This window comes from Solea solea, chromosome 14 (genome assembly GCF_958295425.1).
Source record: "Solea solea chromosome 14, fSolSol10.1, whole genome shotgun sequence".
NCBI lineage: Eukaryota > Metazoa > Chordata > Actinopteri > Pleuronectiformes > Soleidae > Solea > Solea solea.
The window spans coordinates 11,088,824-11,104,312 of NC_081147.1; the positions used below are offsets into that span (position 1 = coordinate 11,088,824).

Sequence of the window (15,489 nt, forward strand, 5' to 3'; positions counted from 1 at the left end):
TTTTCCGGCTCCTTCCCACTTGCTCACTGACACTCCTGTCCTCTCTGTGCTGATTTCCTGCCAGGTTCGGATCTGCAGGTTTGCCAAACAAAAGGCCCGACCTGCTGTTCCAAGAAGATGGAGGAGCGGTATCAGGTAGCCGCACGCAGCAACATGGAGTCTGGTCTGCAGGTTGTCAGCGCTCAACTCAAACGCCTCATCATCCAGAACGCTGCCATATTTCAAGGTAAGCAGGTTGTTTTTTTGTTTTTTTTTACAGTTAAAACAATCTCATACTCACACTTTCAAACTCATAATGATGCCCTGAAATCAACACAGTCTGTATCTGCGTTCTTGGCCCCATATCCCTGTTCACGTCAGCAGCTCTCTCCTCAAAACAGTGAGTCATATATGAATAAAGTAAAAACATAATACATGCTGACAGGGATGAGACGTTCAGCTGCTGTTCCACTAAATGCCAGAATAGCACAGACGCGTAGGCCTGCGTGGTGTGAGGGACTTCAGATGTGGTTGTTGGTGGCAGACGTGTAGCTCCAGAGAGTGACAACCTCCTGAGATGTTGGCGGTGATGACTGTCATTCACGGAGAGTGAAAAACGCCAGACAGCAGTGGATGTGGAAAGCACTCACAGATGAGAGGTCAGAGGAGACTCGCTGGTTCAAGCCCAACAGATATATTTGACATAACAGCTCTGTGATGAGAAATCTAGCAAGAACTGAGGTTTAACTCAACTTAAGATGATGGTTCAGGAGGCTGTTTGTCAAGAGTTGTTAAAAATGAAGAATGAATTGACTGTGGGTGGAAAAGACCGGGTCATGAACCCGGGTCTTCTTGCTGCCCTTATCTTAATATGAATTGAAATGTTCATGTGACTGGGATGCATGCGCACTGTGCGGACACGGAATACGGAAAGTATGGAGAATAATTCATTCTGTAATGTCCCAAAATAATAATCAATTCTTTTAAAAAATGTATTTGGCACTTTGCAGCGCTTTTTGTCTCTGACAGAATTACAGGGCTAAAAAGTTGTTCAAATAAAGCAACAGCAGAATGAATGACGAAAATCTTAAAGTAAGATTATGAAAACATGGGACTTGGATCTGTCTCCAAGTATATATTTTTTTCCACTATACAGTTTTAGCACGACTCAGCTCCACTTTTACTTGCTTTTCCATTACTGATAGTACCTAGTTCCATGCTAGCTGACGTTACCAAAATGTGACGTCGACAGAATGCCGTCAATTCGATGGTCAGAGAGTGTCGTCACTGGAAGAGTCATGAACGCAACGTCCGACACAAGAATCAAACCAAACAATACTGAACTGTAGATCAATTAAAAATACTTTAAAATCCTGAAAACGTGTTAATCTCCAACATTTACCAAAGAAATGTCTCAAATCTAAATCTAGTTTCTTGCAGCCATGCTATGACGACTCCGCCCATGATGAGGAGGTACTACAGTAATGGAAAACAATGTGTCTGATACCAAACTGAGTAGTTTCGAGCCGAGTCGTGCTTGAACTGTATAATGGAAAAGCACCAATAGAATATTGTTAGTGATTTAGCTGCTATAGTGGTATCACCTGATAGTCATTTCTGTTGTGTAATTTTCACTTGTGCTACAGTTAGTCTAGTTTTGATGTGTTTAATTTATTGCAGACTAAACAGAAGAGGCCACTTAAAAAAAACATACATTTGAACCAGTTGCAAAGTTCAGGAGCTGTTTTTTTTTTTTAGTAAATTCCCGAATGGGTCCACAACTTTTCTTTCCCAGTGCAGTCATATTAACAACAATTGCTGTGTAATCTCCCTTTAACATCTGATGTTTAGCTTTTGTTATTTTCACCGCACGTGGTCTGTTCAGAGGAGAGCAGCAGCTCTGTTTACTGTCTCACGGTTTCCACTTGAAGAGAGATGTGTGGACTCACTGGGGCCAACTTTTCTTGCAAACGCACACTCATGGGTAGTGAAATGCAGCACCGTCCTGACATGCTAATTAAAACTTGAGGTTTAATGGGGACCGAGGGGTTTGACTTGGTTGTTACACACTAACTATGTTAGAGACTGCTGCTGTGGTTTGGCTGCCGTTTCCAAGAAGGGGTTCGATACTAATTGCTTTAGCATAGGACTTGAGAGAACTCTCCAAACAGCCCGCGGACTTGAATCCTTTTAACATCCTGGTCTTATCTGTTTCCATCTACTTCATTTTTATCCTCTCACTCTCTTCTCCTCTCTTCTTCTCCATCTCTAGCTCCCTCAGACCCTGTCATCCTCCCTCGCCATGTCTGTCTTACTCAGTCTACTTTCTTTCTCCTTCTGTCTTCCTTTCTTTCTCTGTCTCTCCCTCTCGTGTTCGGGCTACTATTGGGAATTGAGTGCATGCCTTGTTTGCAGTATTCTTTGCTGCTCTCTCTCTCTCTCTCTCTCTCTCTTTTCTTCAACATTCACTTTTGCTTGAGATCAAAGGGCTTCCCTCTTCCACTCCTCCATCTCCCATCTCTCAGCGCTCCCCCTTTCTCCTGCATCTCCTCTCCTCCCAGCTCCACCTGCACTGCTCAGCTTTCTCAAGCCTCCGACTACACCAGAGGTTTCCACCCTTTTGAAGTCAACTTCTCCAAACAATAGAAAAAGTAAAAGCTCTTCCTGTCTTTGCTTTTTAAGCAGTGATATGACGGGCAGCTTTACATTAGGCTTCTTCAAGATCAATACCAGGAAATAGGTGAGGCATTAGGAATTTCTAATGATGCGTGGCTCTCATATGCTATTTGGCAATCTAATGAGCCTTAGCTGATCTCTTTATAGTATACCAGGGAAATACCGTGTAATGGGTAAATGGCAGCATCCACTTCGATGTGTGACAGACTCTTGGATTTCATTTTGATTCACATTAGCGAGATGATAACACCATCTTCCCCCGCGTGCTGTGATCACGCCTCGTGTTCAGTAGCCTGATGTTGTCAATTTCGTTCAGAATGAGAATGTGCAAACCTGTGCAGGATGCTCATCTTTAAATCATATTTTTAAATGAGGCACTGGTCTTGTGCATGCTGGGAATTTAATTTAGTAAATAAATTATGGAGTCCAATATTTCTGAAGACTTTATTAGTATGTGATGCTGCAATTCACATAACACGGTGCATGTTTTTTAATGCAGAATTGGCATGAAGAAAAAAATAAGAAAACTTAAACTCAACAGTTTTTTACATGCAAGGTCAGTCCAATCATTACAAGATCAACATAGTAGTAGAACACTTATCAGTTTACTTTACTAATTACCCATCAGCAAAAGTAATTGCATCGCTCACCATATTACTTCACATTATTCAATTTGTCAAAGACACTTAGAGTTCGTGCAAGCAGCATAATCACATATGGTTTAGATTTGATTTAAGCCTAAAATCTGTTGCAAAATAGCTACAAAAGGTGGCAAATAACAATCATAACATTATAAATAAAATAATCACGCCATTATTTTTTCCATTTGTCATTTGTTTGTAGAAACCACTTTAAAGTTACCCATTATTTTTACTTAAATATTATCTCTAAACTAACTGCATTTTGCATCTTACTGATGAAAACATCTCTCAATATTAAGCAGTATTTTATAATCTTTCAAAACGTTGATGCTCTAATTGATGCTAATTAGTAATTCAATATATTATCAAAAATAAGTGTCATTTCTGGGGACATATTTTGCAAATTGCCTGGTTTGTCTAATTCATTTTACAATAATATGAAATAAAAAGGTGGGAACCTTTTGTTTAGTAAATGATTGAAACAAAAGCTCTTGAGTAACGGGTGCTTTTCAATGTAGTTTTACACTATAGTGAGAACGATGCCACAAGGACAGTTTTTGTTGTAAACCCTCTGTAATACTTCTGATTCCAGAGCATTATCCTAAGACTGAGATTCAGCAGACTGAGGCACATATTTGTTTGTGGTGTGGGTATACTTCACATGTCATCCTCTCTCTCTCACCCATCCTCTGCGTCTACAGTATATTCCCTCTATAACTGTCTGACAAAGCAAAATGTGCCTTCTTCTGGCATTCTGGGTGATTGGCAGCTGAAATTGTCTTTATTTCCCCAGTGATGTGTCCTTCAGAGATGTGCTGCTGCTGCTGTTGTGATGCTCAGCTTCAGTCTGCAGATTAGAAATGATGTTATCCTCCTTTGTTAATGAGACAAACTTTTATTTAACTGCCTGGAAAAATGATTTGTTAATGCTGTTGTGGTGTAAAAAGTCACTGTGGCTGAGAGGCTGCCGAGGCAGGATCTGGGCACTCTGTGTTGTGCAGTGCTTGTGTAAAATGACCCATCACAATCTAAGCCTCTCATGACTGCAGTGCTGGTGGAGAGAACACGACCACACTGCCGTCCACTCAGGTTCATCATAGCTCTGTGCTCCTCTGCAGCTCCGAGGAACAGGCTTTTCCCAGAGGGGAGTCACTCTCAAGTCCAAAGAGCAAACCCAATTAATAAACATGAGAGGATGGGATTGACCTGATTGCTTATAAAGTCAAATATGTGTGGTGGGGGGTTGCAGAGTGTGTGTGTGTGTGTGTGTGTGTGTGTGGGCAGATATCGTAGTCTGTGTGATATCAGCTGAAAAAGTGGGACAGTCAGCTTGGTGCTCCTGGAATGACTCAGTGAGTCCTTAGAAGGCTGGCACAGTGGGGTGTTCACAAACAGGTCTGACTTGGACTAGTTTCCATCTGCATGTTGCAAAGGGAACTTTCTCTACTTTGCTGTGCACTCACAGGGCCAACACACTTCTAATGATCGGGAGTTTGGAGGGACTTGAAAGAATACCTCTCTAGATTTAAGGTACATAAAGGTACTGGCTCAACAAACTTTCCGAATATCCGCGAGCACATATGCATGAAGTGCGAATAAATCTTCTTTTGTGTCCTTGAGTTCCTCATAGCTTATTCCTAGTGGGGTAACAAATTAGCATCTCATTAGTAGTCTCACAAAATTCCATCGACTTCCCCTGCTTCTTCTGGATGGGTTTTAATTACTCTAAGTGTATAAGGAATTAGAGTGGCATACCCCCTGTGGCCCCCTTTGGAGTTGGTTGTTGACCTTGAGATGTGTTTGCCCTCATTTGTCTCCAGTACTGCTGAATGGACATTTGCTGTGGCAGTAACACAAACGAGATGTGGCAGGCAGTGGGTGATGCAGAACCTGGCAGGCCTGAGCTGCCTCTCCATACAGCAGCCAATAATCAAAATCAGACCTGGCTGCCCTCGGTATCCGTTCCCTGTCTCCCGCTCGTTAGCCGATACGCTCAATCCTAAGTGCTCCGGGCGTCTGACCTGAGCGGGCCTCTCCTCTGTTCTTCTCATCATCTGCTTTCCAATAATCATCCCCTGCCTCAAATTCTACATGGAGTCATTTTGTCTTCTGGAGAAGTTTTCCCTGAGTAATCCAATAACAGGGGAGACTGGTGGGATGTGTGCCTGCTGCGAGATGTCTGAAGTTGTTTATTTGCTGCCCCAGGCTAATCTAATAACTTAATGATGGGGAAAGGCAGTTTTCTTATGTCCAATGGGCTCCTTCGAGCATCGTTTAGCAGACACGATGGGGTATATCAGCCATTACCACATCTTCTTCTATCAGCTCGTAATTTGGTGTTAGCTTAATTGCCGTGTTTTATCATTATGCGTCACTTATTCGTTTGCTTGTAATGAGATTTTGGGGACCGTCTGAGAACTCTGCTGGGCTGGCAGAATGTTCCGTAGATTCTTACTCGATCATGCAGCGTACTTCTGACGAGTACCGTCTGTAAGAGTTCTGTGGTTTTTCTCAATGGTCTGGAGCCACAAAGGGAAAAACAGTCAGGATGTCTCTCTGCAGAGAACAGCCTGTGAGAACATTTTAGTGTTTGTGAGCCTGAGGAGGAAACATCAGCTGCAAAGACACAAGCACAACACACCCAGGTACAGAAAATGCATCACCAGTGCTGCCTGTCTTATTATTTCCTCTCATTATCCACTCTGTTGTGGAGACAGTCCAATAAAAAAACTGTTTATTTCCTGGAGGTAAATATAAGGTGGATGTTTAGATGCAGTTTTCCATTGAAAAGATGGTTTGCATGTAAATAGATTGTCACATTTTCACCAGCAATCTCCATGTGGTTCCTTTTACAAACTTAAAGCTTCGCTCTTTAATGTGTTTCCTGAAAAACTTAATGACCTATGGAGGCGGAGTCAGACGCACTCCTCCCCATGTATACTCGAACTTGGCAAGTTGTCTTAGTCGGACTATGTCCTTAGCTTAATTAATCTGTGCATGTAAATGTACTGACTGCCTCAAACGTGCCGAGAACACACACTGTAAGGAACGCTCTATCGACAACATCATGGCTGAATCACCTGTAAAAAAAACATTATTATAATGAACCACACAGTCAGGCAGTTAGTGACAGGTCCCCCTGTGATTGGTCATGTTTCTTATGAAACAGTATTGACAGATTTCGCGGGTCACAGTGGCCCTCGCACATAGTAATGCTGCGTTCGAGACAGTAGGAATTTTCCAACCTCCTAATATAAAAGTACAGTGGAACTCCGCTCAAAGTCGGAGTCCTTACTTGTGAACTCGGCACAAATCCATCTACCCCGACTTCACGGAGAATCAGTTATGTGACGCCACACAACAATGGGAATGACATGCATCTGGAAATTTCAACTGGGAAATTCCGACCTCTGATTTTGTCTTTGAAGGTCCGCCCCGGGAAAAATCAAAGGTGCATGTGGAATACCTACAATGTTTGTATCAAGATGGATCTTCCAAATGTTGTTTATTTCACAGATAAGCCTATAGGCCTAGATGTGTGTCCTTTGCTAATTCTGTCAATCGATTGCGTTTGCTGTAACATTACTGTGCGATACTCGCATGATGTTGCAGGACTGTTTTCCCTGACATTTACCCAGTGCTGAAAATATCAAGTAAGCTTAAAGTTTCTCGCTGCACCTTCCCCAAACCTGGCGCTAATGTTACCTCCGTTTTGGTGTTTGATAAGAGACGGCACAGAGTGGCGGCCCGCCACTGTTACGTGCATATAGGGGAATCACTGAATACATTCAGTGATTCTGAAGAGCAAACTTAGAGACATTTTTAAATATGGGTCAGGGGTGTTTTTACTGCCAGTGGTTTGTGGAGTCTACAGGGCTGCACCTGGAACTCTAATAACTAAAATGTATTTTATGCCTGTAGTTTGTCAAATTGTCACAGTTATCAGACAATGGATTTCTTTTGTTCAGATCTATAGTTAAGTATTTACTTCCTTTTCAAGTCTCATCTTCAAGTAGCAGCATTTTTCAATCAATACCAGAATCTCCTGCCTCCTGGAAGAACATGGCAAACAGAAATCCAAACGATTTCTCTTTAGAAAAGAAAACTGTCTGCTCAAAGCTTTGAGAGGTGACTAACAGTCCTGGTCTTTTTTCAGTGAGAGGAGGTCAAACAAGATGAAGCAGTACATATTGTTACCACATGGGCATGGTTGCCTTTTATTTACATTTATTTATTTAGCAGAATTTTTAATCCAAAGCGACTTTCAAAAGAGGAATAAGCTACATAGAAGAAGTCTTGGAAAGAAATCCACTAGATAGGAACAGTGGACTGACAGAGGGTGCAGTGCAGAGGTGGATCCAAGTGCAGAAGGAGATTGTGCAGGGGAGGGGCTAAGGTAAGTTCTAGGACAGAAGATGCTCTTGGAAGAGCTGGGTTTTCAGGAGCTTCTTAAACATAGACAGGGACGCCCCCTGTTCTGGTTGCTCTCGGTAGGTCATTCCACCAGCGTGGAACGACACATGAAAAGAGTCTGGATTGTCTTGTGTGGGGTGTTGGCACCTTCAGACCACAATCCATTGATGAACGTTGATGAGTAGTCGAGGGGTAACATAAGCCTTTAGGAGAGCATTTAAGTAGGTGGGAGCAGACCCATGAAGCACTTTGTAGGCCAGCAATCAGTGATTTGAATGTAATGCAGGCGGCTAAGGGTAGCCAGTGGAGCTCAATGAACAGAGGGGTGACATGTGCCCTTTTAGACTGATTGAAGACCAGACGTGCTGCTGCATTCTGGACCATCTGTAGCAGTTTCACGAGGTGGGAGCTGGGTAGCCTGTTGGGTTAGGTACGGCCTTTTCTGGATTTTACTTATATTGATAGTGCATAGCGACATGATCTGTAAAGGTCAACTGGTCATCAATCATGACTGCCAAGTTTCTTGCTATCTTGGAAGGATCCAGATGGGGATATTTAATGCAGATGTTATGATGTATCGTTGACTTGGCTGGGAAGACCAGCAGCTCAGTATTGGAGAGGTTTCGCTGGAGGTGATGATTTCATCCATGCAGATATGTCAGAGACAATCTGAGATCTTTTGTTATTTGTTTCATGTTCCAACAAATTGTTAACATGGTGTGAGTTGTAGTAATAATTAATGACTCATGGCAGAGCTGGCCAATGATCCAATAACCATCGTTTTTTTAACAGCAACACAACAGGAGTTTTAATATATATAATAATGCATTCTGCAAGCACACTTTGAGAATATAACACATGTAACTGCTTTGAAATGGATCTGCAACTAGGTCGATAATCAATTGTTTTGAGTTTTTAGATTTCTTTCAAATTTTCTTAAATGTGAATATTTTCTGGTTTCTTTGCTCCATTTAACAAAGAAATCATTCAAACTGAATCATTTTGGTTTTTTGGACAAAACAAGACATTTAAGAACATAATTTCCAGGTTTGAAAAACACTGATCAACATTTTTCTACATTTAATGGACCAAACAATTACTCGATGAATTGGGAAAATAATCAGATTTAATAACAGATTATGAAAAAAATTGCTAGTTGCAGCCCAAGTATAGATATATTATGTTGCTCCTAAGGCAGAAATTCACAAGAAAGTGATAAAGCACATATGAATATGTATAGTCATTCATAAAGTATACCCTTTTCAGGTAAATAATAACAGCTGCAAGTGCAACTCACTTGTAAAAGTCACTTGTAAACCAGAAGAGGAGAGTAATCACCATGTCTGTGTCTCACAGCCTCACAGGACAGAAAAGAAAGATTGTTGAAAAGTTGAACATGAAGTTACCTCATCCTGGGACTTATTTCACTTCTTATTCACCCAGAAAAACCATTGTTTTCATTTTTGCATGCTTTCAGTTTTCATTGTTTGGCTTCCCAAACTGTCTGTCTCGTCTGTCTGGCAGTCTTTATGTAGGTTGCCAAACACTCCTGTCTCCACAGGATGCCTCGGCATTCTATTCCCAACAGGGCTGGCTTCCTGTTTAAAGTGCTCCTGTTGTCTCGCCTGCTTCTCAGTACACCTTTTTAATCGCGCCTCTGTCTTTTGATTTGACCACACTCAAACCCAGAAACGCGACGTCTGTCTCTATGCTGATAATATGTCAGCCAGTCAGCACCCCATGGGGTGGATATTTCCATATTATTTCAGCTGTGGCTCTAGAAATCTTCAATAGCAGGATTATCACCAGCGGGGGGAGAAAAAAACAAAGCCAACACTTTCAGACTTGCACTTTGGGCTGTTCGTCTTCTGCATTTCCACTATATTTGAACAAAGGCTGATTTGGCCACTGAGATTGAGACTTGGTTGTATCATATTTATTCTCCTGTGGAGAGCACGACTGTACTGTATGCTTTGCTTTCAGGAAATGAAGGGGAACAAAGATAAGAAAGCAAATTGACTTAAATTTCTTTGTTTCATTGTTGCTTGTTTCATTTAGTGTCTTTGAATGTTTTCTTCTGAACACTGATGTTGCGCTTGATAAAGGAAACCTTTCATGAATTCTAAATGAAGTTTGTTTTTGTTGTTGCATTTGTATCTCCAAATATGCTCTGCTACTTTCTTCTTTAGCTTCAAATAGGGAATTTGGGATGTGCTCCTCTCAGGACAGAGACATAGCATAGCTCTGACACATCTGCCTCATTAGATTGATTTATTCCCATTCAGTGTTTGCAGGTTTGGAATCTGCGTTGGTGTCACCTGAGCAGAAGATCTGCCGGGAGAGAACATGGTTTTTGTTCATCTTTACAATTCCTATGCCACCTACCACGTCCTGTTCTGTACAATATGACAAGAGTTGTCAAGACTGCTTTCTTAGGACGAGTGTGGCTCTTTGTGTTTGAGCCATATTTTAATGATGTGCCCTGTTGCATGCCTCTCGAGCTGAATTTCATCATCGGGGAAAAACAAACAGTGCAGAGTGAGGATCAAAGTGTCATTTGAAATGCTATCATCAAACAGGGCTGAAGGGACTGACAGCTCCTCCCAGCTCCAGCTGAGAGAAGAAGCCTTTGTGTCTTTCGTAGTCTGATGACTAGTGCATCAGCCGGGACACGGAGAGGAGAGGAGAGGAGAGGAGAGGAGAGGAGAGGAGAGGAGAGGAGAGGAGAAAGGGAAAAGGCAGAGGGTAAAGAGTGAAAGCAGCATATTGACATGAACACATCCCATACTGAGCTAATGAGCTCCTTTAAATGAATCACCCAACATCTTCATACATCATGTGAGACTGTTTTTTTCACCTTAATGGATGATAACAAATCTGCTTTTCAGAAAGGCCCACAGTTCTATTTAATCAAAGGCGGCTCCGCGAGCTAAATCAATGCAAATGCAAAATCACATTTGAACAGCCACATCTATTAACAAGACATGTTCGAGAAAGTACAATTTGTCTTCGTCGTAGCCCAAATGGCAGCTATTCTTAGATGTCACTTTGCTTATAAATGTCCCTGCTGCTTAGTCTGAAGGATTCTAATCAGCTAATTCTTGCTAGACTTCCATTTACTACCTTTTGCTAGTAAAGGTAGACTGTTTTCAGTGAGTAATTCATGAATTCTGCTCTGGATACACCCGAGTCCTGAAAACAGAAGCTTAACGCTCAATCTGTTGTCTTTTTAGAACTCTGAGGCAGAGTTTTAGTCAGGACGAACAGAAACTCAAGGCAAAGACCTACTGGTTTCTCCTGCATTGACTTCCCAATTGATTTGTATGGGCCACAGTTCTACTATCAGCTGTACTTACTTTGAGTTTCACCGACCTTTCACTACTGTTGTTTCTCATCTGGAGTGAATTCTGAGTCAAAGCCAACTGCAGATGACAGAACATCTTACTGTTCACAGCAGCTTGTGCATGGTCAGTACACATGAATGGCCTGGAGTTGTGCTTATGTTACATTTTAAGGTGGTTTGCTGAAACACATCTAGATGCAGATAGTTTAAAACCATTTTCAAATGTTTGTAACTTTTGTGAAGCTATTTGAGTTCAGCTCTTTGGGGGGAACTCTAGCAAGAACTAAAGGTGTTTGCTTGTCACTCTTTTTCTTTGTGCGCAGCGTTTGGCAGGTTGTGGCAGGGGACACCCGCTCTTTAATAAATTTCCTTTTGGTCTTGTTTATTAAAAGCATCCCCGCTCTGGCACTCTGCCGTCAATAACTTTCACAGACCTGAGTTGTTTGAACATAGTTAATTCAGCACTATATCCACACAGATATTCTCTGAATAGAAAGATTGTGGGACACAGTCAAAGTGCTGAGAAAAGACTCAATTATCTCTGCTCATTCTCTGTATTGTCATAGTTCTTCACCTCGCGACCCCAACAGCATGTTCCTCTTCCTACCCGAGCCTTGCACTTGCAGTTTACAGGGAAGCATTTTTCATTTCAGCCTATGAAATATTGAAATGCTTACACAACATGTGCTCAGCGATGCAGACATAACAAGCGTGTCAGGTCAGGGTAGAGCAGGGCACAAGGCCTGGTCTTACATCTTTGGGATCTCATGGCTTATTTAGAGCAAGATGAATATGTAACACCAATTAACCAAATTTAACTTTGTCCAGGAGAGACAGACTGTCCTTATCTGAATAATAACTCTGACCATCCATGTGTTGCACAAACACCTTTGATGACCTGTGTGTGACCCTGTCATCAGAGTTATTTTGATCTAGTCTTACTGCACTTTAGGAAACTTTCTTTTGCTTTTTATGCTTTTGTGGTGTTTCTGTTGGAGTCTGTGTTGTGCTGGGAGTTTTGTTGACATTAACGTACCTACAAAAACAACTCACTCAGTGCTTCAGTAATGGCAGACTGGAGGCATTCATTGACACAAGAATAAAGAAAGTTTAATGCATGGGTAATCTTGCTCACAGCCCCTTCTTTGTTTGTTAGGCTGTTTTCTTTTGTTATGCACTTTTTTACAAGTAGGTACGAGTACTGTAATGCTCTTGTCTCTTAAGGTTTCTAGCATCATATTGCTATGTATCCATTTGACATTTTCTTGACCTTGATAATGGTCATATTCTCACATGCTCGTCTAAAAACAGAATCACTGTCACTGTTTAGGCTGCAGCTACGAATGCAGTTGTCCTTATTAAAGAGATTGACCCTTGGAATTATTGATGAACTCGGGAAGCATGTTTGCCCAGCAGGAGAGTGTGTAGAGTATCAGCAGCATCAGCCAAGGCTGAGGCCGGGACTGAATATCTTACCCAAAGTACGAGGGAAGGTTGGTGGATGGAGCTGCCGCCGCCGCTGCCGCTGCTGCACGCTTCTATGCTCGCATGGTGTGACTGATGTGAGGAGAAATGTTTGGGTGGTGAGGAGTCTGCTTCGATTCCTGGCGGAGTCTCATCAGTGGAGCACCTCACCCTAACCCCCACCTTCCTTTATATTCCTATACCTCCAACCACTCTGGCTGGACAAGGGGGTAAGTGGTGTGAAGCAGGGAGCTCTCCGACAAGCTCCATTACTCCTCCACAGCCAATTCCCCTGCCTCGCCTGTCAGTGGAGAGGTGATGGGGTGGGTGTTGGAGAGTGGTGGGTCGATCAAAGGAGGTAAAAATGAGTAGAGTCATTCATTCATTTACTAGCTCTTCAGCTGTGTGTGTTATTAACTTAATAATGATGGCTGTAGTAGTTAATTCTGCATTGTTGGCTTTACTTTTTAGCCTTCATTAAAAGATTGGTCTTTCATTCCCCTTCTTCTGAGAGGCAGCATGACAAACGAGTGGCAAGAAGAAGCAAAGTAAAAACAGAGAAGCAAACTGATTCATGGCTAACTCAGACCTTGTTAGTATTGATCCCTCAGATTGAGCACCCTTTCATATATAATTCATCTCTGTCTGATGGGCACAGATGAAGGCCGGAGAGGCAGGATGAACTGTGTTTTAGTATGTTTTCATTAGCAGTCGAAAATGCTTTCTCATAATGGCACTGATAAGAATGAGCCACATGGGACTTGTGTTGGGGTTTATGTGCAGGGTGTATCTGAGGGTGCGAGTCTCAGGTCTGATCCCTGCTCCGTCAGGTGTGATGGGGACTGTGGGGCGGCTCCAGTGGCCCCCACTGCATAACAAGTGTCTGGGAAATCTGCTCCTTATTGCAGCACTGTTGTCCACTTCAGGGAATGTCAGTTTGAACAAGGCGAGTGGAGGGGATCACTCCCCATTAATATTTGAGGAGCTCTCGTCACCACAGCTGTTTACTTAACAGAACACGCTCCGGGGCTCCTCAGAAAGCACCGCACTGAGGAGTTGACAGTGTCACCCTGTCACTCTCGTCCTCTACCCTGCACCTTCCCCCTTGTCCCTCATAGGCATTGTACTACCTGTCTCTCTCCCCCAAACTCACTCTCTTTCCTCATCCATCACAATCCCATCACGCCGCTTCCTACCTGTCAACCTCTATAGTGCCTGTCATTATTTTTCATTTGTGCAGCCATGTTGTACGAGGTAAGTGCACACGCTTGCTCAGTGAATGATTTCATTGTTTTTCCTCCTGCGTCTACTTTATATTATTTGTAAACATTTCTGTAACTGTGATCTGCTCCATCATGGTCTGTCACAGCACTGGTTGTTTGTCATCTCCGAGAAGCACAAAAGGACTCCGTCTGCCTGTTAAGATCATGCTCCATCCTCCAGTGACGTGCGGTGATGTCCATGAGGCACTCGTCAGATGTACAAATACATGAACCCAAAATAGAAGCTTATATTTCAATTTTGACCTTAATTTAAACATTTAGTTTTATAAGCTTTAATCAATTCCATACTGTTCAACAATATGATGTGTAACCAAACGTGTGTATTGGCAGTATAAAGCGTAAGGCACAGCTCATCGCTGCCTTACCTCACGGCTCCCCTGCGTATTTGAACAGGAAATACGTAAATTCAGCGATTTCGACCTTAGAAATGTTGAAATCATACAGAAAACTAATTTATAGAACAATTAAGTGGACAAATTGATTTTCTTTTATCATTGTATTTTACTTGTCATGCTGACGTGATGATGCCTCCCCTGACCACACGTCACTGCCATCCTCCAAGCACTCACCCATGTAGGCCATGGGCCTCCCAGCATCATTCGCCTTGTGTGTATCACTGCTCTCAAGTAAGTCAGAGTTCAGAAGTTCATGCAACTTTAATAACTGAGAGCAGTTCTCTTAATTTATCCCTTCCCATGTGTGCACACATGACACAGTTCACACTATTTAAAAGAACGAAAAATTGACATTTATGAAAATGTGCTGTAAAATATTTCCACATTTGGCCACACAGAAATGGAACGAAAACATAAACAATCTTCAACAAGTTTCCCTGCAACGTTTGAGGAAATGTCTCCATCCACCCCCAAAATGACTCAAACCGCTGTACATATGCAGGGCCTGTAACTGGTGCTGCTACACCAAAGACAGAAGAAGACATTGTACACATTACAATGTATAAAGTCAGAACCGGAGACGGAATTAACCGAGCCCGGGGAAAGAAAGGGAAATAAAGAAAGAAAATAAAAGTTGTCATAAAGGAAACAGACCAAACAACAGTGTTGCCAACTTGGTGACCCATGGCTACGTTTTTCAAAAAGCAACTAGCGACAAATCTCACGACTTCCTGACGTAATCCTAACTACATTCCGAGAAGGAAAAGTCCAGTTCTGAGCATAGATGTATTGTAAGAATACATCCACGGTTCTGCTGCACGAGTGAGCTTCATCTAACTGTATTTACTGCGGGCGGAGAGTCGGTCTGGCTGTAGACACAGAGAGGGAGAAACAATGTGTGACGGCACATATAGCACGAGCTGTGGATGTGCAGCTGACCGTGTGCGGGACAATCACTCCTCTGTTCATTCAAGTAAAAATAGTGTCTGTGAAAATAGGTTTTGACCCCCCCCCCCCTTTATGACTCAGTTTCACTGTTAATCTTCAACACTTTTTATTTTATTCACACTCGTGTCTGAAGTCTCTGAGGACAGGACGTGTCTTTTCAGGCAGACTTTAGTTACTTTTCATTGAAAGTAAATCTCCAAACACAAGAGTGTGATGGTGACGATGAGGATCGTGACAGTGAATGCCAGCGTAAGAGAGAGGTGGGACTATGACTATGATTATCGGTTTCCCAAAGTATGTGTATTTGTATTTGTTTTCTATACAAAAACACAAAAGGGTGTTTTGAG

The 15,489-nt window shown here is 42.3% G+C and overlaps 1 protein-coding gene across 1 annotated transcript in view; it reads left to right on the top strand.

The window, feature by feature from the left end:
* gpc3 (glypican 3) overlaps positions 1-15,489 on the top strand; it is a 105,767-nt gene that overhangs the window by 9,653 nt on the left and 80,625 nt on the right. Inside the window, exon 2 of the mRNA XM_058650466.1 lies at positions 65-226. Within this exon, the coding sequence (XP_058506449.1) occupies positions 65-226 (162 nt within the window). The remainder of the gene's footprint in view (positions 1-64; positions 227-15,489) is intronic.